The 27,654-nt window shown below is 34.9% G+C and overlaps 1 protein-coding gene across 1 annotated transcript in view; it reads right to left on the reverse strand.

Moving 5' to 3' along the window:
• rxraa (retinoid X receptor, alpha a) overlaps positions 1-22,409 on the reverse strand; it is a 147,222-nt gene extending 124,813 nt beyond the window's left edge. Inside the window, exon 1 of the mRNA XM_073824018.1 lies at positions 22,215-22,409. Within this exon, the coding sequence (XP_073680119.1) occupies positions 22,215-22,242 (28 nt within the window). The 5' untranslated portion in view covers positions 22,243-22,409. The remainder of the gene's footprint in view (positions 1-22,214) is intronic.
• Between the last annotated feature and the right edge of the window lie 5,245 nt (positions 22,410-27,654).

The following is a 27,654-nucleotide window of genomic DNA, read 5'->3' on the forward strand; positions in this document are numbered from 1 at the left end:
ATATATATATATATATATAAATAATAATAATAATAATTATAATATAATATATATATATATTTGTAATTATTATTATAATTTTTAAAAAATAAAATAAATTATTTGAGATGCTTTTGATTATTAATATTTCATGAAACCATTAAATTGGAGTCCACAAATGTATGGAAAACACAGAATTTGGTGAAAATAAAATTTATTTTTGGGAAAAAAATTCATAGGGCCTTAAAAATTTCATGTTTGTTAAATGTTTAATAAATTGCTGTTAAATTGTGCAAGTTTCTTGATTTCAATTAATAACACATGCTTTCTGATTTTTGTATTATTATTTAACCATTAAAATACAGTTCAGAAAAATGAAAATGGAAAAAATGGACACTGACTTACTTTATACTTGTATAATGTATTATGCTTTTCTATCAATTCACTCTGCTGCCTTTTCCCCCTCATATGACACAATAACTTACCCTAAATCAAAAATTAATCTGTTTTTGTTAATTTATTAGGCAAGACGCTGTTTCCAAGGCAGATTAATCCAAAAATAAACCCTGATCACCTATCATGATTTATGTTGTAATAAAGACCATCTGACTGTGTTAATCCTTTTATCACCCATTCAACATGGCGATCAAATACGGCAATTCATAAAAATCTTTCTTAAAGAGTCTTACAAATCCTCAGTGACATCATGTAGGGACAACAATACAATGCACTGTCATTCTCTGTCTAGAAAGATGAAATAATCTGCTGTCTGTCAGTCTAGGATGGAGCGAAACCCGCTGCCTCATGCGGATCTGAGCACACACTCAATCCACTGAAGTCTTTTAAAACAGAATTTTAATTCACTGACCCAAGAGAGGTTCAGCTCAGGCAAGGTTACCATCACACATCAAAGCTGCTTTCAACATAAAAAGCTGACAATTAAGGCTTGGGTTTATGTACGGGATTTGATTTATACTCGGGTCTACATTCGGCTCTCAAAAGAAACTCTGCTAATTGTGGGAGTTAAACGCAACGCCACATGGTTCTGCGAGACAGAGATTATGTCATGTCGCAAGTACCTCATGTTGGACAGACTAGCATTGCTCCAAGACGTTTAAGACAAATTTTACATCTTGCAAGTCTGTGGGGAAACAGTGTTATTTCCTAAATCATGGCCTTGTGGTTTGTGCATGTGCTTTGCACATTGAGCTGTGGTGCTCATATGCGTTCAAATCCCAATAGTGCTATTTCTTAGTCATTATTTCTCTTGCTACTACTAGGGATGGGCATTTCTGATCATATTTCATTTCGATTAATCCACAGGTTTGAGAAACGAGTACTCGATTAATCGGGGGTGGAGTTTAAGCAAGGGGCAGGGCGTTTGCGTCACAGTATACAGTAAACATTTAAAAGAAATAACAGCATGAGGTGAAGCTGGAGCGCTTTTTCTACATGACGCATTGTATATCAAATTAATCACATAGCCTAGATACATAAATATGTAAATGTTATATTACAAATTGTATTTATCTACACAAAATGCATGTGAGTTTGAACTACGTGCCAATGATAAAGTAGTGGATGCGCTTCTCCCGTTACTTTAAAACAACGGCAACTGAAGCCCTGCAAATTTTTTAGAGTCAATCGATCGTCATTTTCATGCTCGATCGTCGCTGATGGGTTCGAGTAATCGATTAATCGAGTACTCGTGCACATCCCTAGCTACTACCCTTAATTTTGGTGATATTACTTTAAATTTCATCAAGCTGATTACTCACTAAAAACTCCCACATATCGTGTTTCGAGCCATTTCAAGTCTTATTTTGACGTAACAAAGTGGTCATATCTAAGTGTGTGAGTTTACTTACTTTTTAATGGGGCTGGACAACCTAAAATGACCCAAATCAAAATCTCGATTAATTGAAAGATTTACATTGATAACGATTGATTAACTTTTTTCTTTTCTTTGAATATTATTATTTATTTTTTAGCCCTTTTTTTAGCTTTTAGAGTTGGGAAACACTGGTTTACACTACTCTGGCATTATTGCCACTCGAAAACTGAGACTTTCGAAAACGGTACAGACCCCATTTTAGTTTGAAAAGTCTGAGGTTGTGTTTGAGGCCCTGTTTACACTAGAACATTTTTGTTTTAAAACACATACGTTTTGCTACAGTTACACGTTTTCGAAAGTCTTTCGAAAACACTGTGGACCCTGTTTTAGTTTAAAAACTCTGGGGTTGCGTTTGAGGCCGTTTACACCACTGCAATTTTGCTACGGTTATGCCTGTCGTTTACACTACTCTGCCGTTTTTGACCTTTGAAGACTTTCGAAAACGCTGCAGAACCCGTTTTAGTTTAAAAACTTTGGGGTTGCGTTTGAGGCCCTGTTTACACTAGTGCACTTTTGCTACGTTTACGACCGTTGTTTATGTTCGTTTTTGTTCTTTGAAGACTTTCGAAAACGCTGCAGAAACCCAAGTTTTGCTATGGTTATGCGTTTTCAACCCTCAAAAACAGACTTTCGAAAACACTGTTGACTCTGTTTTAGTTTAAAAACTCTGGGGTTGCATTTAAGGCCCCGTGTACACTATTGTGTTTTTGTTTTAAAATGCACAAATTTTGCTATGGTTACGCATTTTCGACTTTCGAAAACACTGTGTACCCTGTTTTAGTTTAAAACTCTGAGGTTGCGTTTGAGGCCCTGTTTACACTAGTGCATTTTTGCTACAGTTACGCCTGTCATTTACACTTTTCTGGCATTTTCGACCTTTGAAGACTTTCGAAAACGCTGCAGAACCCGTTTTAGTTTGAAAACTCTGAGGTTGCGTTTGAGGCCCTGTTTACACTAGTGCATTTTTGCTACAGTTACGCCTGTCATTTACACTTTTCTGGCATTTTCGACCTTTGAAGACTTTCGAAAACGCTGCAGAACCCGTTTTAGTTTGAAAACTCTGGGGTTGTGTTTGAGGCCCTGTTTACACTAGTGTGTTTTGACTTTCGAAATATTGCAGACCCCGTTTTAGTTTGAAAACTCTGGGGTTGCATTTGAGGTCCTCTGTACACTAGTGCGTTTTTGTTTTAAAACGCATAAGTTTTGCTACGGTTACGCATTTTCGACCCTTGAAAACTGAGACTTTTGAAAACACAGTGGACCCTGTTTTTGTTTAAAAACTCTGGGGTTGCGTTTGAGGCCCTGTTTACACTAGTGCGTTTTTGACTTTCGAAACGTTGCAGACGTTGCAGGACACTAGTTTGTTTTTGTTTTAAAACGCTTAAGTTTTGCTACGGTTTTTTGAAAACACTGTGGACCCCGTTTTAGTTTGAAAACTCCAGTGTTGCGTTTTAAAATGAAAATGATCCTCAGTGTTCCAGAAACAATGTCTGTTCACACTACACAACCGAAAACGCATGTCAAATGACCATTCATGCAGGTACAACTATAGATATGTATAGGTAGATGCCCTATTATTTAGATGGTGGATGCATCTTAGGGATGGCGAAAACTAAAACATTTCTTGACCGACCACCGAGCCTCATTAGCCGGTTGAAACCGGTTAACCGATTAGTTTAAAATATGGTACGCTATTTGAAATAACAGCCATTGCAGTTTCGCAACTCTGTCGCATCTCTCTGCCGCTCTGCCTCCCACACACACACACACACACACACTGCCACTCACGTCACTTTTTTAAAATCCCCTTCAGCGCGAAACATGAGTCCCGCAAACGCGGTGCCGAGGAGCTTGTTGTATGTAATCGTAGGACAAATGGCTCCACATTTCCTACCTGCTAGCACAGATGACACGAAGATGCTTGCGGGTGTCGCGTTTTTCAGGTGATACATCATAGATGATGTGCTGCTACTATATTTAAGCACTGTATCACACAAGTTGCAACTTACATCTGTCTCATTCTTTTTGGTGAAATGGTCCCACCCACTACTTTTCTTTGCACGCTTCATCCTGTCGTCTGCCCTGGCTCTAACCTCGAGTGTTTTAGCCTGTTGCCTTTACTTTTCGCAAACCTTGTGAGCGCGCGAACCCAAACGCTGTGACCTCGCGCCAAATGTTTTTATTGGTTTATTGAGTACAAACAGGCGAGTTATGAAAAATTGAGTGTGAGGGATAATTTGTTCACTTAACACAAAAAGATGAGGAATGAGATGGCTAACTGTAGTAGCGTATAGTCCACTGTCTATAATAGCCTAATTTAGATATCACTTTTTTTTTTAACCGACTACCGACAACTTTGACCGGTTAACGTTGATACGGTCAACCACCGGTCAAACGGTCATCGGTTAACATCCCTAATGCATCTACATGCTTGAAGCGGTCGAATAGGCCATTTACCCATTTTAAACGCTGCAAAAGACAAGAGCGCAACAGTTATACACGTCCATATAACGCCGACTACACACGTGGTAGTATGTTTTAATGGGAAAGTATTGACAGGATTAAAAAGCTAAATAACTGAAATAGGAAAATTACATTCATTAGAGGTTCTGAATTTTGGTTTTGATTACTTTTCAATGAATCGCCTAGCCTTACTAAGCGGTTATATCTAAGGTTATATATAAGTTTTTAAAATTAGTCTTCCCATTAACACCATTATATTGTTCAATCAGACCCGCAAACGCTGCATGAACAACAAGTCATTTCCAATCATATCGTGATGGAGGCACGGCCTCTGCCCACACATGACTTTCCTCCCATTCATTCTCAATTACACCCCCACCAAACTCACCGCACACTTTAGGGTGTCTGTTAAAACTCAATGGGTTCGGTAGGCGAGAGGGATGCGGACTCATGCCGCAACTTTACCTGCTGGTGTTGCTGTTAGACAATATTTCTTTAGAAAAACAAGTGATTTATACACTTTTTAATGTTAGATTTTGTAACATTTCCGTTATTTTGTTATCATACTACAAAAATTTTCTCATCCATTATTTTAAGGAGACACTGCCTCCTCCTCAGAAACGCCCATGAATCTTAATGTGCTAAGGCTTAAGTGTGTAAAACATAATTTGATCTTAGGGTGAAATAAGTTTCAGACAGTTTCATGAGATTCACCCCAAAGCCCATAAAATGGCGCTTTTCCACTGAGGTTTAGCGGGTGTTGTTGTGGTTGATACTGTTACGGACGGCCGTCTCACTGTAGGTTTATGGGGAGTTGAGTTTCACTGGTGCTCCCTCTCCGTCTCTCACCTCAGTGTCACAATTAGCCTGCCTGCACAAAGGGAAACCAGGCACAGGAGCCCAATTTAGACCACAATAAAGTCTGGAATGACTCGACCCGCACTGTAATAGGAGTCCCACCCCCCTTCATTTACGTGCCAGAGACGTTCCTGGGACTTTGAAGACGCCGAAAACCCAGCAAAAGGGGGGAAAGGCTAAAAATCAAAGGAGGGACTCTTAAATTCCATGAGATTCCTCCAGATGTTTTGAAAAATATTTGCTGAAGCATTCCAGATGTGCCACCGATCACTTCCCCCGGCTAACCGCTTACTTGCTCTTTCTTATTCGTTTATTCTTTCCACGTTTTGTCTTTTTAGCACTGCAAAGAACTCACAGTAAACTGTGAACAACAACACTGCATAATAGATGAGAAAAAAGGACTAGAACCAGAGAATACGCAGTGTTGCTTTAAGTCTCAAAACTGTCTGAGGTGAATTTTTCTGATACTGTAATGTTCGATAGTGCTGCAGTTCCACACCACGCTCCTGTGTGCCAGTGCTGCACACTTAACAAAGGCTACGACCTGGCTGTGACCCATGACCTTGCTCACAAGTGCTCTGTGCTTGGTTGTTCTGCTTTAATCGCAGCTTTTAAAATGAGCCGTCTCATTCAAACAGTGCCAGAACGTCACACGCCACACACCTGTGTACAACTAACCAAGCCTCCAGCGGGTGCTCAAGCTCTGATCTGGTTTTTACAATGTGAAGCGGTCTCATGTTACTTGTTCTAGTCTGAAACAGAAGAAACCATCCTAAATGTGACACTTGAACTTGCCGGGTGCCGTTCCTGCAGGCGCTGGAATGTAAGCCTTCTGGTATGCAACAAATTGACGTGAAAGAAGCTGCCAGCGCCTGCCCGTCTGCCTATCTGTCCGGCTGTCTTCCTGTCTGTATTGCCTAACTCCCTGCAGAAGATTTTGCCACAGGCGTTCTCAAACTCCACCGTAAACACGTTTCTCAGCTCAGACCGCTGCCTAACAAACGCTGAGTGGAAGCTGAACTTGCATTTCCAATGCAAACAACTACACAGGGATGACTGCCAAACCACAATTACCTCCCACAACGCATTGAGGGCTTAAATACTCTACCTATCCAGTATGAGGCAGAACGTCACACGCTCACACACAATAATGATTCTTCAGAAGATTCTTTTGAACTCTATCTGACATCAGTTTTAAAAATAGCAACAATTCCACTTGGATAATAATCAGAGAGAACCACTTATTACAAACATACCACTTGATTTGATTTTGTCCTGGGAATAAAATGGTGTAGAAATCATTTTCACTCAGCTAGTACATTTCAAAAACAATCACAAAGAAATGCCATGTAACACAACTGAATTAAAAATAAAACAATTTGTGTAAACATTCTTGTAAACTCAATACTTCATATAAAACTAATATTTTATATATAAAAAATATATATATATATATATATATATATATATATATATATATATATAACAAAATAATGAAAATATATTACAAAATCTGTAAACCCTAATATAGTATTAACCATGTTTTAAATATATTTAATTGTAATTAATATATTTTAATTATTTATTATTATACCATTATAATAAATAATGAAATCATAACATATTAAATAAAAATAAAAACATAACATAATATAAATCAAATTTAAAAATACTCATTTATAAAATAATGAATATACAATTTTAAAATACTGGATACATCATTTAAATTAACATTTTGCAAAAAATAATTACAAAATAATGAAAATATAGTACAAAATAATTACAAAAAAATCGAACATACTATAAATAATTTTTTAGATATTTCTAATAATAATAAAAATGATAAAATATATTAAATAAAAATAAATATATAACAAGCATAACAAACCATTTTTGAAAAAAAACGAATTTATAAAATAATGAATTATATTAAATAATTTGAAAATACTAGATTAATAAAATAAACATTCATTTAAAATTATGAAAAAATATATAATAAATATTTTTAAATAATTTAAAACACTAACTAGAATGAACTAAACAAAACTTAAAAATTACATATAAAATTATGAACAAATCTTTAAAAAAATATTTTGGCTAAATACATATTCACAATATAGACCAATTTTTTACAAATTTGACATTTTGTAAAAATAATAATAATAATAATAATAATAATTAAAATAATATAATATATATACACAAAACAAAATAATGAAAATATATTGCAAAAACCCTAACATATTATACCATTTTTAAATATTTATGACATGATAAAAATATTCTATATATACATATAACATAAACTATATTTTATAATGCTCATTTATAAAATAATGCATATTATTAAATAATTTTAACGTACAAGATTAATAAAATAAAAAATTTTAAAATTACATAATACAATTATGAGAAAAAAGTTAAATAATGTCTAAAAGCAATATTTTAGATATATATTAAAACTTAAGAAACATTAAAATATGCATATATATTACTAAAAATCATTACCACCATGTCTTGATAGAAGGAAAAAACTAATTTTACAAATTCAACCTCTTTTTACAAGCTCTCACAGCAGTGACACAGTCAGAGATTCTATCATGTTTAAACAAAATCAGCCAGAGGACATTAAGGACATTCCTCATCCTGAAATAGAGTTCAACAAATCCACACAGGTTTCCAAAAATAGGGAAAACCGCCAAACAAACAAAAATAATTCCTCAGTTTTACGGCTTAGTTTTGTCTCAGCACTAGAATCACTTACACACACATACTGTACACACTCCCTGAAGTGATAGGAAGTAACTGGCTCGCACACCTCCAAGATTAAAAGGCCTCTCAGCTGGAGTGAGCAGCAGCTCAACAGCCACTTGACAAATTGCAGTAGCGCTCGCAGCAAATGGGTAATAAGAGGCGCGCTCTTCTGCCGTTCGAGCGAGAGGAAGGCAGCGAGGTCAGAAGGCACCAGAGCACCTTCTCACTGGCCGGATCTGTGAAAGAGACACCATCTCTGACACGTCCCATGACTTATCTAAAGAGTCAGAAATGCGCCCACACTCTCTCTCCACCACCAACTTATACCTCATAGAGACGTACTCAGCCGTAGCAGGGAGGGAAGCGAAATCTCTGACGTGACTCCAAGTACATTTGAAGCCCAGGTGAGAGTCTGGAGTTTACGTGAATAAACTGTAAATCACTCTGCAGACCCGACTGTAAAACAAAAAAAACAGGGCCTTGTTTGGGCAAAACATGGATTGTGACGGTAAAATCACACCTGGCTTAGAGAACAGTGTTCACGCTGCAGTTGCCATTTACTTGCACACAAATCCCTTCATCTTATCTTTGTCATCATATTTTGGTTGGTGTAACAGATATGGATTATCATAATTGCAATCATGGTTCTTAATCTGCTGGGTTGATTTAAGCTCTCCAGTGTAAGCTGTGGCATTAGTGGACAGAGCACGCACTAAACACGCAGTCCAGAACACTAAAGCCCAGTGATTTTTATTTCCGTTACGATTGATACTTGTCAGATTGCATGATATGAGTCCTGGAATCTTGAATATGCTAAAGCAGAGTGTATCATATTCATCTCAGGACTTCAGACACAATTTACAAAGTTCAACTGGGCGATCAATCATGTTCTAACATCCTCATTAACATGCAAAACTCAACTAAGCAAGTCTTTAGAATAATGCTGGCAATGTTTTGCATGGAATAATAAAAAGAAAGAGTCTGGAGTCCATCAGATATGTGTGATAATGGTAAAACTGAGGTAATTTTACCATCACACAAACACACACAGACAAAAAACCTTGTATCAACATTTACTAGCCATCATGATTGTATCAATCACACTATTTTTAGACATTGTGGCTGCATCCAAAAGCTAAAAAATGCTGCCTTCGGAGAATTCATTCCAAGGTAGAGAGGAATCAACGTCCAAATACAATGTTAGCTTCGCTTCCTCTCTCCTGAGATGCCTTCAACTGATCGATTTTTTAAGTCAGCAGCATAGATGTATCCTTCACTACCCTTGAAATGCCTCAAATCTGTGCGTTCGATTTCGTGAGTTAAGTACAAAAATAAAAATGGTGTCCTAAAGTTGCAGTTGGTGGCCAGGTTGTGTGCAAAAGTAGGTTTCTGACCAGCTTTTTCCATATTTGATGACATTTCTAGTGAGAATATTTGCTTGGTTATCACCAAAGCTCTCTCCATTTGGTTGTAGAGCCCTGGGATTTTCTGCGATGCGGAATACAGTCATAAAAATGGAATTTCCTGTATAAAATATGTCACTGAATTTGCCAAATTTTGGATGAATAAATCAAAAGTAGGTCAGTACACTTCAATCAAAATGCAATATGGACTAGTGTCTGTCAATATTAGGCTGCAAAACTAATATTTAAATAGGAATCCTGCATGTTCTGCATGTCTCTGCGTGAATGAATGGCGCAAACGCACGGTTTCTTTTACTATGTACAAATTGAAGTGTGACACTCACTGTGTTTTTAGCATCTGCCGCCTCAAAATATGAGTACATGCACACAAATATAATTTCTGGAACTGCTCTGAGAGTCACTTCATGAGCATTTTACTGTTTCTTGTGAGAAAAACTACAGTTTTGTCATATAACAGAAACTTAAAGGTTTTCACAGCAACCTGTCAAAAAAAGTTTAGTTTAACTTGAAGAAATTGTGACAGGATCTTAATGTAATGACAGTACTACTGTTAAAATTTTTAGTAAAACATTATTTTTAAGGAATATTTACCAGAAAAAATTTTGCAAGAATGTATTTATTTACCCCCAAAATTTAAATATATTATATCTGATAAAAGTAAATAAAATAATAATATATTCGTTTTTTACATTAGTTTATACAAAATCAATTATTTGGAGATGCTTTTGATTAGTAAAATTTTATGAAACATTACAATAAAATCCAGAAAATTAATGGAAAACACAAAATTTGGTAAAAAAAATAAAATAAAACAAAATTTGAGAAAGGGCATTATAAATGTATTCTTTATTAAACTTATTATAAATTGCCGTTACATTGTGTACTTTTCATGGTTTCAATTAATTAGACATTAATTAGAAAAAATTTAAAAAATGGAATCCAGAAAAATTAAAACGGTAAAACGGAATTTGGGAAAAAAATAAAACAGATTTCATACTAAGCCTGTCGCAATAATCAATATATCGACTATATCGAATATATCGATTGCACAATATATGTGACCCTGCACCACAAAACTACTCATAAGGGACAGTTTTTAAATGCTGAGTCAGCTGAATAAATAAGCTTTCCATGATGTATGATTTGTTATGACAGGATAATGTTTGGCTGAGAAACAACTATTTGAAAAATCTGAAAACTGAGGGTGCAAAAAATCTAAATACTGTGAAAATCATCTTTAAAGAGTTTTAAAATGAAGTTCTTAGCCATGCATATTACCATTAAAAATTAGGTTTTTACATATTTACGGTAGGAAATTTACAAAATATCTTCATGGAACATGATCTTTACTTAATATCCTAATGATCTATTATTTTGAGCCATACAATGTGTTTTTGGCGATTGCTACAAACACACCCGTGCTACTTAAGACTGGTTTTGTGGTCCAGGGTCACATATGTACATGATGAAGTCAGCTGCCTAAGCTTTCGGACGCAGCGTGTCAGACATTTGTCAGAAAGTGAAATTCGCTGCAAAGACAACTAATCCGCCGTCTGTAAGCATGTCACATTGAAGTCACAATGTAAAGTAGCAGCAGATCTTTTCTTCATATTCTGTTATAAATCCAAGCGTCACAAATTATTATGTTTTACAACAGCAATACTATATATATTATAGTCACTTAATAATATCTTGTATTGTGTTCACTGCTCAGAATGCACCATGCCACATCCTGAGAAGAGTCACAGACGTCTTGGTTCACACGAGGAAACCTATAAAGTCATCACTGTGATTTAAAGCGATCTAAACCATGTGTCGCTCCGCCTTCATAAGAGATAGACGACTACTTCACATTTCTGTCAGTGCATTTTAATTAACGCCTGTGTGATAAAGGCTAATGTCAGTGTGCTGGAATATGAATTCTACACTAATGGTTAATGGCCTGTAGTTCTGACACACCGGGTGTGAGATCAGTCCCAATAATCTCATTGGTTCAAAATCCCACATGTCGACATACACATTCTGACTGGGTGTGACAGTGCACAGCGTTTACACTTTCAGCGTGGACAGAGATTTGCTTGTCGCTTGAAACTTATCAAGTTGTGCCTGTTTTGGATTAAAAAGCATCTGGTAAATAGCAAGAAACTATACTGAATAAGAGAACAGAGGGGTGCCAGATGCAATATTGATTCATTCGCTGAAATCTTGCCTAAAGCGTGTGTATGCAAAACCTCACACAAGTTTGCAGTGAATAAAAAAAATAATATATATATATATACTTCCTGTGTAGCCACAGCACATATTTGGCACTGCCCGGTAATAGCTAGCACATAGTGAGGTGTCAAAAAGCACTCTACAGTATCTACCTTAAAGCTGATGTCTTAAAGCAGTGTATTTGACTCCATGCAAACACATTTGATTGCTCATTTTTAGAGATTTGACAAGGAAATGCTGATTTTTCTTCCAAACGATCATCAAACTACTGTTCAAAACATGAGTCTGTAAGATTTCTTTCTAAGGATGGATTTTTTAAAATTAAAAATACAGCAAAAATAGTAAAACACTGAACTGAAGTAACTACAGTTCTATTGGATGTGTTTTAAAATGTAATGTATTCATGTGATATGCTGATCGGCAGCTCAAGAAACATTTTTTATTGTTATTATCAATATCCAAGCTGATAACAATTGTTGTACTTTTGCAGAACCATAATTCATTTTTGATTAACAGAAAGTTTAAAATAATAGATTTTGTATTTTTTGGTGCTGTGCAAGGATTAATCGTGATTAATGCTGGCAAAGCTGAATTTTCAACATTCAGTGTCACATGATCCTTCAGAAATCATTCTAATATGCTGATTTGCAGCTAAAAAATGTATTATCATCATCATTATTATTATTATCATCCAAGCTGATAATTATTGTACTTTTGTGGACAGTTTAAAATAAATAGCATTTAAAATAGCTTTTTTATTCAGGTATTTGACAAGAAAATGATGATTTTTCTTCCAAAAGATCAGCAATCCTGATTTACATGCACTACTGTTCAAACCATGAGTCTGTAAGATTTTTTTTATTTTTTAATAAAAATAGGGTTGCATTTATTTGATCAAAAAATAATTTGTAAAATATTACTACAACTAAAATAACTACATTTCTATTTGATATGTTTTAAAATGTAATTTATTCATGTGATGGCAAAGCTGAATTTTCAGCAGCCATTACTTCAATCTTCAGTGTCACATGATCCTTTCGAAATAATTTTAATATGCTGAATTGCAGCTAAAGAAACTTTCATTATTATTATTATCCAAGCTGATAAGAATTGTTGTACTTTTGTAGAAACATAATACAATTTTGACAGAAAGTTTAAAATAATAGATTTTTTTTTTTTTAGTGCTGGGCAATGATGAATCATGATTAATCGCATCCAAAATAACTTTTTATATACAGTATATATATATATATATATATATATATATATATATATATATATATATATAGACATACACACACACACACACATACACATACATATATATATATATATATATATATATTATGTGTACTGTATATTACATATATATAAATTCACACACATGCCTGTATATATTTAAGAAATGTATATATATATATATATATATATATATATATATATATATATTAGTGGTGGGCCGTTATCGGCGTTAACGTGCTGCGTTAACGTGAGACTCATATCGCGCGATAAAAAAAATATCGCCGTTAATCTATTCTCAAAGTTGGGTTGGGAGCTGGGTCTAAACTACGCAAGATATGATGACTTTCACTTTGATATTTTAGCGCGGATGACGTATATCTAGTTGAATTGCAATGTAGGGGGCGAGAACGAGTCTTCAACTTCTGTGAAATTACCACATCAAATGAGACGCGCAGACAGGGATGCAGTTATGAAGCCGCTTCAGGGCAGGTGCGTGCGTTGCTAGACCCTTTTTACTGGGGCACGTGCCTCAGTGAAAATCTGCTGTGCCCCAGTAAAATCTCAAGTTTGAGTTATAATTTACTTTGATAATCCCGAAATAAAGACATTATACTATATGCAACAACTGAATTGACGCTTCTAAAAGCAACGCAGTTTATTGTAAGATGCACGCAGATAGGCTATCCATACCCGCGCGCCTGTATATTTTACTGGAACGCGCACGTCGTACAGCCTTTTGCGCAGAAGTACTTGGTTACACAAGTTTGTATAGTTAATTGTGTTTTAAATGCAATTGTCAAGCAGTTTGTAATGCATTTTGGAAACAGGAGATGAGCCCCTGGTCTAATGCGCCACCTGGCTTGAGAAACCCGTTCTCAAAGACTTACTTTTAGTCATTATTTGGGTAGCACACATATTCTGAATGCTTTCAGAAGAATTCAAATTAGCCATTTTAATCTAGATTAATCTAGATTAATTTCAAGATTTAATCTAGATTAATCTAGATTAAAAAAATTAATCTATGCCCACCACTAATATATATATATATATATGTGTGTGTGTGTGTGTGTGTGTGTACTGTGTATATTTATTACATATATAAATTCACACACATGCCTGTATATATTTAAGAAAAACATGTAATTTTATAATATATATATATATATATATGTGTGTGTGTGTGTGTGTGTGTACTGTGTATATTTATTACATATATAAATTCACACACATGCCTGTATATATTTAAGAAAAACATGTAATTTTATAATATATATATATATATATATATATATATATATATATATATATATACACACACACACATACACACAAAATACATACAACACACACACACATATATTATGTACACAAAATCTTTTATTTCGAATGCAATTAATCGTTGCCCAGCATTTTTTTTTTTTCAAATTCACTGTTGATCAATTTCAGCATTCTTATTCTCATAAATAAAAGTGCTCATTAATTAAATCGCAAAATTTTGAATGGTAGTGTAATTCATAGGTAAAGGAAAAATGTGTTGTGTGCTCTGATATATTAGCTGTGATGCTCATGTGGAGGATGTAAGATTGAATCTCTCATTAACTTCTTTCTCTCATTATCCATACTAACAAGCAACTCAAATGGAGCTTCTATGAAATCTGAATGAACTTCACTTACCCAAAGCTGATTCAACAAAACTAAAAAAACGCTTATCTCTCTCATCAGCTCCTTTTACATAATCACTGAAGCGCACATTATCAGTCCTATCAAACCGTGATAAACGTATATACAAGGTTCACAGTATAACATCCGTTATGGTTTATCATCTGTGGTAACGTTGTGAAAACTCAATTCTAGAAGTCCAAAGCAAATCCTCCAGCTGATAAAACATATGGGGAGCGAAGGTCAAGGTCTGAGGTTCACAGTCCACCGCTCCCCTTAAAGATAAAACACTCGCCACTGTCGGGGACTGAAAACTCACAAATTATTAACAAGGGTTTGACGCATGGCTATCATAAACAACTGTTTTTGCACACAGCAGTAACCCGATTGTGAAACATAGTATCGTGGTTAAATTAAATCTCAATCCTGGACTGACTGTCGTGATATGGAGCGTAAGTGTTTCTGAATCATATACTTCTAGGATTGTGGATCTCCACTTCTCTGTGAAGTTGGTGGACATCAACAAAAGATCTGCTGGTAAATGGCCTTGGGAGAGCGCTATCCCTTTAAGCCATTAACATTCTCTATAAAACTTCTCTAGTAAAAATGACAGCTGCAGACCGCTCACAAAAGGGGGCAAAAAGCATCCGGCAAGAAACCTAAAACTGCCCTGCCGTAAAAAAAAAAAAAAAAAAACTTGTATGGGTTTAAGAGGTAAACAGCCCACCCAGCCCCCTAATCAAAGCTCTTTTAACCTCGCAGAACCACCTTTGTTCCTAAATTACGGCTGACAGAGGAATGCACCCCCTTCAACTATGAATGTCACTTTCTCATCAAGACCATGAACTTCAGTAAAATGGGCGGGGAAAACAACACACCTCCTGTCAATCAAAAGCTCCGCCTCCAAACCCTCAAAAAGGGGGTCAAATGAAACGTGGTTTAATTTTATAGAACAAATGGACCTTAAAAAAGCAAGGACAAGCCATCTACATCCTGTGAATCTGCTCACTTAATGATCTACAGATAAACAGAGAGCGCTTTCAGAAAGTGGAATACTTCTATAACGTATGTTTTTATGAAGCTTTTAGTCCTTAGTAGAGGTCGACCGATAATGGTTTTTACCGATACCGATAGCTAGGTTGGACCACACTGGCCGATACCGATTAATTAACCGATAGTTTTTGAAAATAGATACTGAACGGCAACAAAAATACTGCTCTGCTAGTTTTAAAAAAGTAATAAACCATACTTTGTAAATTAATAAAAATATTAATTTTAATTATATATTGATCATTAAAGTTATTTCATAGTTCATTAATGTTAACAAAAAAACACCTTAACAAGGAACAACACTTCTATTCTACAGCTTTCATCAATCTTAGTTGATGTTACAAATGGGCTCATTGTAAAGTGTTATTTCATATTAACAGTAGGGGTGGGAATCTTTACATTTTAACAATATGTAAAATTGCAGTTTCTATGCTTTTTGTTTATATTTGGAATCTCTGTATGTTAGTACTGCCTTATTAAAATTAAGATTCAATTTAATTACGATATTCAATAACAACTAAATATAACCATGCATCACATTCTCAGTTTTCAATATTACTGCACATGGCTACATTTTCATATACATTTTATATAATTTATTTTGAGCAAAATTTACTTTATTTTTTTTATTATATAAGCAGACTACTTTTAAACCAATTACTTATTTAAAATAAGTGTTCTTTAAGTATCCAAAAGTTAACAGACAATAGTTATTTTTTCCTTTCGTTTGATTATTACTGATGAGATCATTGAAAGTGGCTGCTTTAACAGGCTGCATTCAAACGAATGCACAGACCTATTTCGATATATCAGATGCCCTGCTCTGAAAACATAACTGACTGTGTGTACATCAGTTTCGTATAAAAGTATTCGAAATGGCAAGTGCATTTAACCGCATCTGCAATCGAGCTTTTTAGGACGAACAAACACAAATTGCAAGTGAAAGTCTGTCAGTGCGCGAGTTTTGTGCATCTAATATACTGCATTACAAACGGCAGAAATGAAGGCACATGTAAAGTAAAAAACTGCGGGTGGAAGCACGCACTGTCAAGCAATGCGCACGAGTCTCAAAGTGCAAATTCTGTGCAATGAAGCCAGCCGCGTTTCAGGCGCTCACGAGTATTATATGCGGAGAAAAACACAAGCTCCTTGAAGAGAGGGTTGCGATGCATTGGATGCAGCGCTGCGTTGCGCGGAGAACTCGCAGGTATTTAACACACACATGATGCGTCGTGTAGTTCAAGCAGAAATCTAAAACAGTTTATTTAATCACCAAATGGGCAAATGTTTACTTCAAGAGTGATCAAAAAAGCGGCAAAGATTAGTTTAAACAACAGATCAAACGGAAAGAGAAAGTACGATTTATATTGTTGTAGCCATTTAAGAAAATGTGTTATCTGTTTTACATTTGTTTAAATATTATTTGTTTGTGTTTTGTTTCAGTTTAATCTGTTAATTACGAAAGAAGTTTGTGTAATTTGTAAATGTCATAAAGGACGTGGTATGAATTGGACGTGGTATTAGACGGCAATACGCCGGGAGAATTTGAGAGGGTCAGACACAATTGTTGACCACTTCCACCTTTTTATTTGAGGAAAATCACTTTTTAAACGAATTTCGTTTTGTATAATTTTTATCTTAATTTTGAATACATATTTTTGTTGATCAGTTATTAAAATAAAGTAAGCACAAGGAAAATTGCATTGTGAAATAAAGTGCGTAACAAGATGCAAACCTACCATGCTTCCGCGGCCTGAAGAAAAGGCTAAAACATAAATTATAGCTCTATATGAAGCATACAGACTCTATTAGTCTATTACTTAAATGCACAATCTTCCAGCAGGGTCAAGCCTTTATAAACATTAACAACAATTTGGGACAGATATGTAATGTAAAACTGTGAATGGCGCGCTGTGGCGCAGCAGGATTCTGTCAGCTGAATGAACACGGTTTGCTTTCTCACATCAAGTCTTTAAATCTGCAATTTTGCTGGCTAGGAATATGACCAACTGGATATATATCAATGCAAATATATGGTAACAATCCTGACATTTAACATTGGTGTCTGACTTAACCTCTCATACTCTATGACAGCAGAGCGGAGCATGAGCAGCTTCAGCAAAGAACGCAATCCGGAAAAACAATCGGCATGGATTTTTGCCGATAACCGATAGTTCAGCCAATCAACTATCGGTGCCGATTAATCGGCAAAACCGATACATCGGTCGACCTCTAGTCCTTAGTGTGTTCTTCTGTGATTTTCATAAAAGGGTTCATTAAATCTTTGTGGGCAAAAAAACAGACAAATATGAGGTATTTAGCTCCTGTGCCTAGGGCTGGAAAAAAATAATACACCCAACCTGTTCTGCATGCTGCGCAAAGAATGAAAACATCACGAGTATATCTAGCGCTGTAATTTGAAACTCTGCTCAATTACCTCCACAAAAGCATTTGTACATGTAAGTAATCATTCATGTTTAAATAATTATGTGTCTGAATTTAGCAGGCCAGAGTGGTGCTTCTGCTCCATGACACTCAACCCATACAGCAGAGAGCAGGAAATAGCACTCTGCTTGCAAGCAGCCACATGCTTTATGTGTTGGAAATCTTGCGTTAATGATTTTTTTTATTTTTTTTGGTCTTTTGTGATATGCTCAATATTTTATTAAATATGCTCATTTAAATAGAACCTTATGTACAGAACAAATTCTTTTACAATTTATTTTTAACATTTAGATGTTTTTATTTGTTTAAATAATTATTAGGGTTAAATGTTATTTGGAAATATTTTTTTAAAATGGCTAAATGTTTTAGTAAATGTATAAATATATCTTTTTAAAATATTTAGATGTTTTTTTTTTTCATTTGGAAATATTATTTGAAATATTTGGATGTTTATTTTTAAAATAAATATTCAAGGTTAAATGTTATTTGGAAATAAAAATGGCTAAATGTTTTAGTAATGATATAAAAATATATATATTTTATATTTTTGTATAATTATTTAGGGTTAAATGTTGTTTGGAAATATTGTTAAAATGGCTAAATATTTTAGTAATTATATAAAAACTATTTTTTTATTATACTTATTCAGGGTTAAATGTTATTTGGAAATATTATGGCTAAATGTTTTAATAGTTTTAGTAATTATATAAAAATATTATTCAAAATAATATGATTTTAGATGTTTTCTTTTATAATCAGGGCTATATGTTATTTGAATATATATATATATATATATATATATATATATATATATATATATATATATATATATACTTTATTTTTTTATATCTAGGTGTTTTATTTTTTATATAAAAATAATTATATCTTCTAAAATAATTATATCTTCTTTTTATATAAAAATATATCTTCTTTAAATATTTAGATGTTTTTATTTTTTATAGAATTATTCAGGGTTAAATGTTATTTTAAAATCTTAAAATGGTTAAATGTTAATTATATTATATAAAACATACATTATGTTTTTAAATAATTATTCAGAGTGAAACGTCTTTGGAAAAAAATAAAAATATAAAAAATTGTTTTAGCAATTATATAAAAACATATCTTAAATATTTCAATGCTTTTGTTTTTTTAATTATTCAGGGTTAAATGTTATTTGGAAATATTATTAAAAACTGCTAAATGTTTTAGTATTTATATAAAAGGATATCTTTTTTAAACATTTAGATGTTTTTCTTTTTTAAATTATTCAGAGCTTAAAGTTAAACAATCTTTTTATTTATAAAAAAAAAAAAAGGTTCATACATACTATTTTAGACATTTTATATAATTCTATTACGGCAAATAAAATTAAAATATTTTTTGACCAAATCAAAGACAAAAGCTTACCGCAATGACTAAATTATCCTAAAGTGCAGATTATGTGAAGGATAAAGCACACGGCGCCAATAAGAAGTGTTTACTAACAAACCTTCTGTTACTATTAAAATACATGCCTACGGAAAAAAACATAATAACTATAAAGCCACAAATTAAATCCAGCTTTTACATTAAAATTTCCCAGCACAAAAAGCCACATCCAAAGCCTAAACACACCTTCACAAATACTCTATTATGTTGCTTAGCTCTGTGGCTTTTCTGGTACTGTTCTGGGAATATTCGGGGGTTTCGGGAAACCCGGCATTCCTGCTGTCTCTCATCTCAGTGAACCGGTGGGGTGATGATGTATGTCAAGGTGTAACACGACTCCCGCATGAAAGAGCTACAGACACAATAACAGTCCTGCCTATATTCCTGAGTGAAAGCGCAGAGCATGCTGGTTATTCTTACAGTATGAGGGCCTCTGTGTGCATACGAAATCATGTGCGACTGCTCAACTTATCTCCGTGCATGGCAAGTAAGCTCATATGCATAAGAGAGTAATGTGCATCATTTATTGAAGAACATGTTCATTTAGCAAACCACATACTCGTGTGAATAATAGGCGTGTTTGAGGTGTATAAGACAAATGCAGGTTATTAATTATTTTGAGACGTTATATATCACGTTATCTTAATCTCCTGTCTATTTTTGGCATCGCGCAGATATCACATTATCTCTACAGCCGCAAATTGCACAATGATTTCATAATCGCACACTAACCGTTGGAATTTAAGGAGCTCTGATCTCTGAAGAAAAGAAAAACATATAAATGAAAATCATATAAATACTGGCTTAAGTAATTTTACAAACAAAGGAAAAGTCTGTTATCATTTATTCATCCTCATGTCATTTTACACCAGTGTGACTTTTTTTTAGAATAAAGTCAATGAGGGCTCTAGTAGTCAAGCTGCAAAATAACAAATAAAACACCACAAAAGTGGCTTTTCTGAAGCCATACAATAATTTTATGTCATACAGACAGGATTTACAACCTTAACATCCGTCCCAGTTCTCTTTGAATTTTCATCAGAGTTTGTGAGAAAAGTAGCAGTGAATTGTTTTGAGTCTGATCTTTTCAATGAATCAGCGGCTCCGCCGATTCAAAGATCTAGTCGCAACATCTCAAAAAAGGAAAGATTATCATTAAACAACAACTTCTGTAACAATTTTGATCTGTTCAACTCAGTTCAGAAGATTTGGAAAACAGCATATGACTAATTTAAACGTTTTATGATTCTTTCATGGTGCTTTTCTGTCCTTAATTAATCCTGCAGTCTCCGATCCCATGTGACCCTGGACCACAAAACCAGTCTTAAGTAGCACATGCATATTTGTAGCAATATCCAAAAATGCATTGTATAAATCAAAATGATCGATTTTTCTTTTATGCCAAAAATCAATAGGATATTAAGTAAAGATCACGTTCCATGGAGACATTTAGTAAGTTTCCTACCGTAAATATATCAAAACTTAATTTTTAATTAGTAATATGCAATTTTAAGAACTTTATATGTACTAAATATTAAGATAGTTTGCACCCTCAGATAGCAGATTGCCAAATGTTGTCCTATCATAACAAATCATACATTAAAAAAATGGACCTGTATGACTGGTTTTGTGGTCCTGGGTCGCATATAGAAAAGAACGGCGAGAATATTCTTCCCAAATTTACCTTTCATGTCACACAGACTAAAAGTTTGAAACAGGGTGAGTAAATAAAAACTATTTTTCATTTTTTGGTGATCTATTCCTTTAATATGATGGACTAACATCATATGGAAACCACACCTACATTTCGCCTCAGCCGTCGATTAAAAAAAGGTCATTTTTGAAACACCCGCAACGTTTGTTTCTCGGATACCAAATCAGTTTATCATTAAATATAGTCGCTTTAAATAGATTTCAAATGAATGAATGCTTTGCAAAGACTTCAGTCACTCCTTAGTAAACTTCTCCACTTCATAGAAAATGCCAAAGTTTGTTCAAGTTCACTTATCAACTCGACTGCTATCTCATACATGAACGGTGTTCGCGGCTTTGTTTGAGACCAAAGTGCAAGGAAAATTGATAAAATGTTTAATTTTTAAAATTACGGATGAAAAAAAAATTAGCTGTAGATAATAACGCCTTTTTCTTTCAATGACATGAAAACGGTTTGCAATTTAACGGTAATAAATTCATACGACGTCCGACGATTTAAAACGAGTGTGTTTCTTTTTAGACTCTTTTTACATTTTAGACTCATCCACGATGTTGCTCTGCGTTTATAAATACGAAAAACCATCCACACATGCACACTCGTCTGCATTTCCCTGTATTCCAGCCAGGAAAGTGATACAAATGATGCTCAACTCTGCAACACAGCATTCAAAGCACTCGCGACACTATGAATATGTCAAACGATACTGCATATCAAAAATAAAACATCTTATGAGTAAGCGCGACACTGAATGAGGTGTCACTATCCGAACGCGTGCCACCGCGTTTGCACGCCCAACTTTTGTGTTTACCTTTAGTTTGATTTAAAAACAAATGCACATCGTGCACTTGACTGCTGTTTACTATTGATTATGATTGCATTAGTTTCCATTCTCTACGAACGTAATCCTCCAATACAAGCCCGAGTCGATCATGAGCGATCTAAAGCAATTCCAGTTTTCTTCTTCTTCTTCTTCTTTATAGCGTTTTTGTTTTTTTCCCCTGAAGTAAATCATAAAACTCTCTCTTGCATACCACAGAAACTCGAGTGGAAAAATAAACATCTTTTAGTAGTCTGAGGGTAAACTTACCCAATGACAAGAAAGGTTTGGTTTCCATGTCTGGTGGGTTAGCTCATGCCAGCTGACGCGCCCGCGTTGTAAGCTGTCGGCGTCCCTCTCTGATGACAGTACAAGACGGATCCACGCGGTAAAAGTAAAAAGCTTTGCGATAGTGTCAAATGTTCACTTTATGGCACTACTTCTGTTTGTTCACGCTTCTGCTCGTCTCAGTCTACAACTCTCCAGTCCACACTACTGCAAAGGGACCCAGTGAAGGGGACTCCCACTGACGCTCACGCGGGCACATTTAGCAGCGACGCGTGAGGGAAACGTTAACCCCTCCTGCGCCGCTCTGCCCACAGCATAGAGGCAGTTCGGAAGAAAAAGAAACTGTGTTTCCTTGAATAAAGAGCATTGCTTGCACATGTGGTAGAACAAAGAGCCTCTAGAGTGAGCACATGTTGCCATTAACGAATTACCAACCTGTCGTTTAAATTGACTAACACTAAGAAATTACAGAGCTACAGAGGGATAGATGTACATAAGTAATTAATTACAATGTAATTATTAGGCTATTCCTTAAAGTATAAATCTCATCATTAACGTTTTTAAGAATTTTTTAAAGAGTTTTTAGAATTTTATTCCAAAACAATAATTTAAGGCAGTGATTTAAAAATATATATTTTATTTAAACAATTTTATATTTTATGTATGAACTGATGTTCAGCTGTTCTTTTTCCATAGTAAACATATTTTCGGATCATTGATCATCAAAGCTCAGGAAAACTGGTCACAGACGCGAAGATGTATGTTTCATTTTAAGCTGATTGCTCACTAAAAAAACATCATGTTTTCATGCCATTTAAAGTTTGATTTTGACTTGACAAAGTGGTGATATATAAGTTGTTTACTTACTTTTCTTCCCATTAAAGTCACGCATGAAATCAAAATTAAAGTTTTTGGGGTTTTAGTATGAATGTGTTAGCCTTAAGGTTGTCTGTAAGCGAGTGTGTTTCAAAACAATGACAAAACTCGCATTTACAAGATATAAGCATTCAAAACTTACAGTCACTTCAGCTTTTCATCAAACTTTCTGTCCAATCAAATCCTCTCTAGAATCCAAAGCGTCCAGCCCCCTCCACTATACATAGACGCTGAAACTGCAGCTGAAATCAGTCACTTGTTCACAGAATTACTATTTTCTGTACGGTGAATGACACATAGTGCACTATATAGGGAATAGGGAACGATTCAGATACTGTAGTGTAAATATGCTTTCTCTTGGGGCAAAAGGATGTCTAGTTAACCATCGGAGACACAATAGCATGGAATGGCTCAAATGCGTGAGTCGGCACAGACCATAAAACATATCAGAAACATTGGAATGTTACACAGAATGGTATACTTTATAGCGATATAAATTAGTTAGTATTTATAAATATGGTGGGACTGCCCGCCCTGTCTTCCTGTTTCAGTTGAAATTACTTCAACACAAAGAATAAAGCTGCATGTTTAAAAGCACTTCAGTGGACCTTAAAGGCCATTATATTGTTCATTCAGACTGATTCGCGATAGCGGACGCACACAAGAGGCGGGTTTTAGCATATGAACCAATCATAGCCGATCATAACCAGCCATATCGAATCATATCGTGATGGAGGCGTTGCCTCCTCTCAGGTAACTTTCCACCATCTGTTAAAATTTATTGGGCTCAGAGGAGGCGAAAAAGATGCGGACTCCCGCTGTAACTTTACCTGCTGATGTCACTGTTGGACGATGTGTCTTTAAAAAAAAAGAAAAGTTTTTTATGTCATATTTTGTAGCATTTGTGATGTTTTTTTTAGGTTATTTTATTTCACATTTATGAAATTAATATACTTTATGACAACTAATGTTTTCTATCAGTAATAATTCTTCTGATGCATTTACATTTATTCTATGGCTGTTATTTGAATCTTTGTTCTTTAATCTATAGTCTTTGATTATTTTAACTGTCCACACTAGGAGATACATTAGGAGCTCAGTGATAATATGTAAACAGGTCATGGGTATCATACATTATGTTATTTTTTTTTTACCTGATCAAAGCTGTGTTGTGCTGCCCTTGTTTTCTTGAGGATGAGGGGATTTATAAAACAATGCTGTACAAATACTGCTCTATTTGCATGCATTAAAGCAGTGGTTTTCAATCCTGGTCCTAGAGACCCACTGCTCTGCACATTCTGTGTGTCTCCCTTATTTAACACACCTGATTCAGATCATCAGCTTGTTACAGAGATATATTTAACCGAGTGTGTCAGATAAGGAATACATACAAAATGTGCAGAGCAGTGTGTCCCCAGGATCAGGATTGAAAACCACTGCATTAAAGTACACTATTCACACACAAAACTTCACCATGCTGTCCATATCCATGCAATATCTGCCAGTAACTAAAAAACCAAATCAATGTGTCTGCTCCAGACGAATCAGACTTGCTGCTGGGGAACAGGCCTTGCAGCCAGTTTTCTACAACAGCATGCAACACTACAGGATCCATATTAGCCCAGAGAGAACTAGGTCATTTCTCCAATATTACACCCTGGTCAATTGGATACCGTCGCGCAGCTTTATCGTAACTTCATACGGCTGTCTTAGCTTGCCAGGGATGTGTCCACTGAGTTGTGAATAGCACGCACATGGAAGAGGCTTTTTGGTGATGTATTTTAGACTTTCTAGCAGCGTGAGTTACCGTGGGCTAAGACGAGATGTTGGCGGTCGTCCAGAAGCAGAATACTTTGGAAGTTTTTTGCAAAGCTCTCTTATTTTGTTCAAGCAGATAAATGTATATATACATGCAGTCCTGGAGCCATCCTGGGGGCCTACGAAAACACTGCATCGCTCGCTGAGCGTTTGAAGGTGTTCGCCGCAGTTCGACTGGGGGAATGATTCATAATTAATGCAGCGCACTGCGCATTAGAGATCAAAGCCGTTTGTCTATGCTGTGCAATAAACCTAAAGCAGCCGTGACTGGGCTCAGATGAGTGTGCGTGGATGTGAGGGACACTGGTGAGTGTTTTCTCCCTTCACACCCTCCGGGTGTCACACAGACTAACAGTCTCTCCACCGGGTAGTCAGATCAGTAATGGCAGACTTTCACATTTACTATGGACTTCAAGATGACTTGATGTGCAACTTCAGATTGTGACAAGTGTTTATGAGCTGCATGGCACGGGCCGATCTATATTCGGAAAGTCCAATGTGGCTATAGTTATGGTCACACTGTATACTGTTTAAATGAGGCATGTTAGTGTCTATGTTGATGTATATTATGGCACAAAGGCCATGGACGCTTCTGGACACCAGCTGAACCTATAAATCAATGACAGTAGGTGATGACACAAGCCACGAGCCATTGCACACACATGTACAAATGTATACGTGAATTCATATGCAGTCTACATACAAATGTTTAAGTTGATCTGAAGCAGAACGAAGGCATAAATTTGGTTTATTATCTAAAGCCCAACTCGCTTTTAATGTTTCCTATGGAAGCACAGCAGGAGGAAACAGTGCAAGCAATCTCAAGCTTGACCAGTGAATGTAATAATTATTTTTTCAATCTTATTTTACATAGATGTAAGAACGATAATCAACAATGCCCTGGAAATATCAGAGAGAACATAGCAAGCGAATGTGAAATTGGACCTCTGCATGTGCAGTCATGTCTCTGAACAAGAGCAAATTGAAAGCACCTCCTGTGCATCACACAGCTCCGGTGATGACACATACAGTAGCCACAAAAAATATTTGCACACTTAAGCTTCGCTTTAAAATGTATGCATGTCACTGTGACAGATAAACTGTCAAAACAAGTGACATTTATTTGAAAAGAAAGAGCACATGCACAGTATTCAAGCAGAATTTGACTGAAGGAATATATATATATATATATATATATATATATATATATATATGCACAGTGCCTTGCAAAAGTATTCAACCCCCTTCAGCTTGAAAGGTGAGGAGAAGAATGGCAGATAAGTGCCAAATACTGATGTTGCTTATGCAATATACTTATTTCAGTTTTTTTATTTTTAATAAATATACGAAGTAGTGACAATTCAGTTTATAATGACGGAGTTGTTTTTTAATAATGACAAATTTGTTTACAAACACGTAGCTTTTCACTTTACAAGAATGAAGAAAAAACTCAATTACGTTTTCGTTTCATTTTTGTTTGAAATATTCCTTTAAGCCACACTTTCAAACCTATAGAAGCCTATTTCCACTACTGAAAATTAAAAAAAATGTAAAAAGGTAATTGCGACATTTTATCTTAGAATTCTGACTTTTTTTCTTAGAATTGTATGGTATAAACTTGCAGTTAAAATATTGATGTGCAAAGCTTATCACATCATACCAAAAAAACATGAGGCTGTAAAGGTGCTTTACGAGTTAAGAGTATGAATACTTATGCTATGTTCTTATTTCAGTGTTTTATTTTGAATAAATGTATGAAGTTGTGACAATTCAGGTTTGCGTTGTCATTATGATATATGAAGTGTAGATTGACGTGCAAAAAAAGTAATTTAAAGCAGTTTAATATAAGGCAGAAATATAACAAACTGTGAAAAAAATTAAGAGGTATGAATACTTTCGCAAGACACTATATATATATATCTCTCAGGGGCATTTCCTCCAGAGAGGCAAGGGAGACAGTGTCCTCAAAATACTATATGAGAAAAAAATAGTAACAATGCCAATTTTACAAAACATAACACCAGCAGGAAAAGTTACAGTGGAAGCCCACGTTTTGCCTCCTCTAAGCCCACCAGTTTAAAGAGACCCCCTAAAGCAAATGGTGGGTTTGGTGGGGGGTAACTGAAAATTAATGAGGGAAAGTCATGTGAGAAGAGGTGATATGATTGGATATGACTGGTTATGATCGGCTGTGATTGGTTCATGCAATAAATCCCTCTGAATGAACAATATAATGACGCTAATGGGAAGACTAAGTAAACATCTCACACACTTAGATATAACCACTTTGTTACATCAAAATAAGGCTTAAAATGGTGTGAAAACATGATCTGTGAGAGTTTTTAGAGTATTTAACTTGGTGAAATTTAAAGTAAATTTGTGTCTGTGACCAGTATTCACAGACCTTTGATGACTGCTGATCTGAAAAATAAAAAATAGTTAACAGTTGAGTATTAAAAAGTATAGCTAAACGTAAGTTCACAAATAAAATATATTGTCTATTATTTTGGAATAAATGTAAAATGTTCAAAAATGTTTTGTTAGCCCGCTCTAGTTTAATTAAGCCAAGTATAGTAAGAATATTTTGTTAGAGTGCCAAAATGCACAAAAATGATAATAATAAACCAGTACTATATAGTTTTCCTAAACTGCAGTGCCACTGACTTTCCCTGTGCGCTCCATGAGGGATTTTGTGATGTATGACTGACCACTGTAGAGGTCCTCTGGC

Source organism: Garra rufa, chromosome 19 (genome assembly GCF_049309525.1).
Source record: "Garra rufa chromosome 19, GarRuf1.0, whole genome shotgun sequence".
NCBI classification, from domain to species: Eukaryota; Metazoa; Chordata; class Actinopteri; order Cypriniformes; family Cyprinidae; genus Garra; species Garra rufa.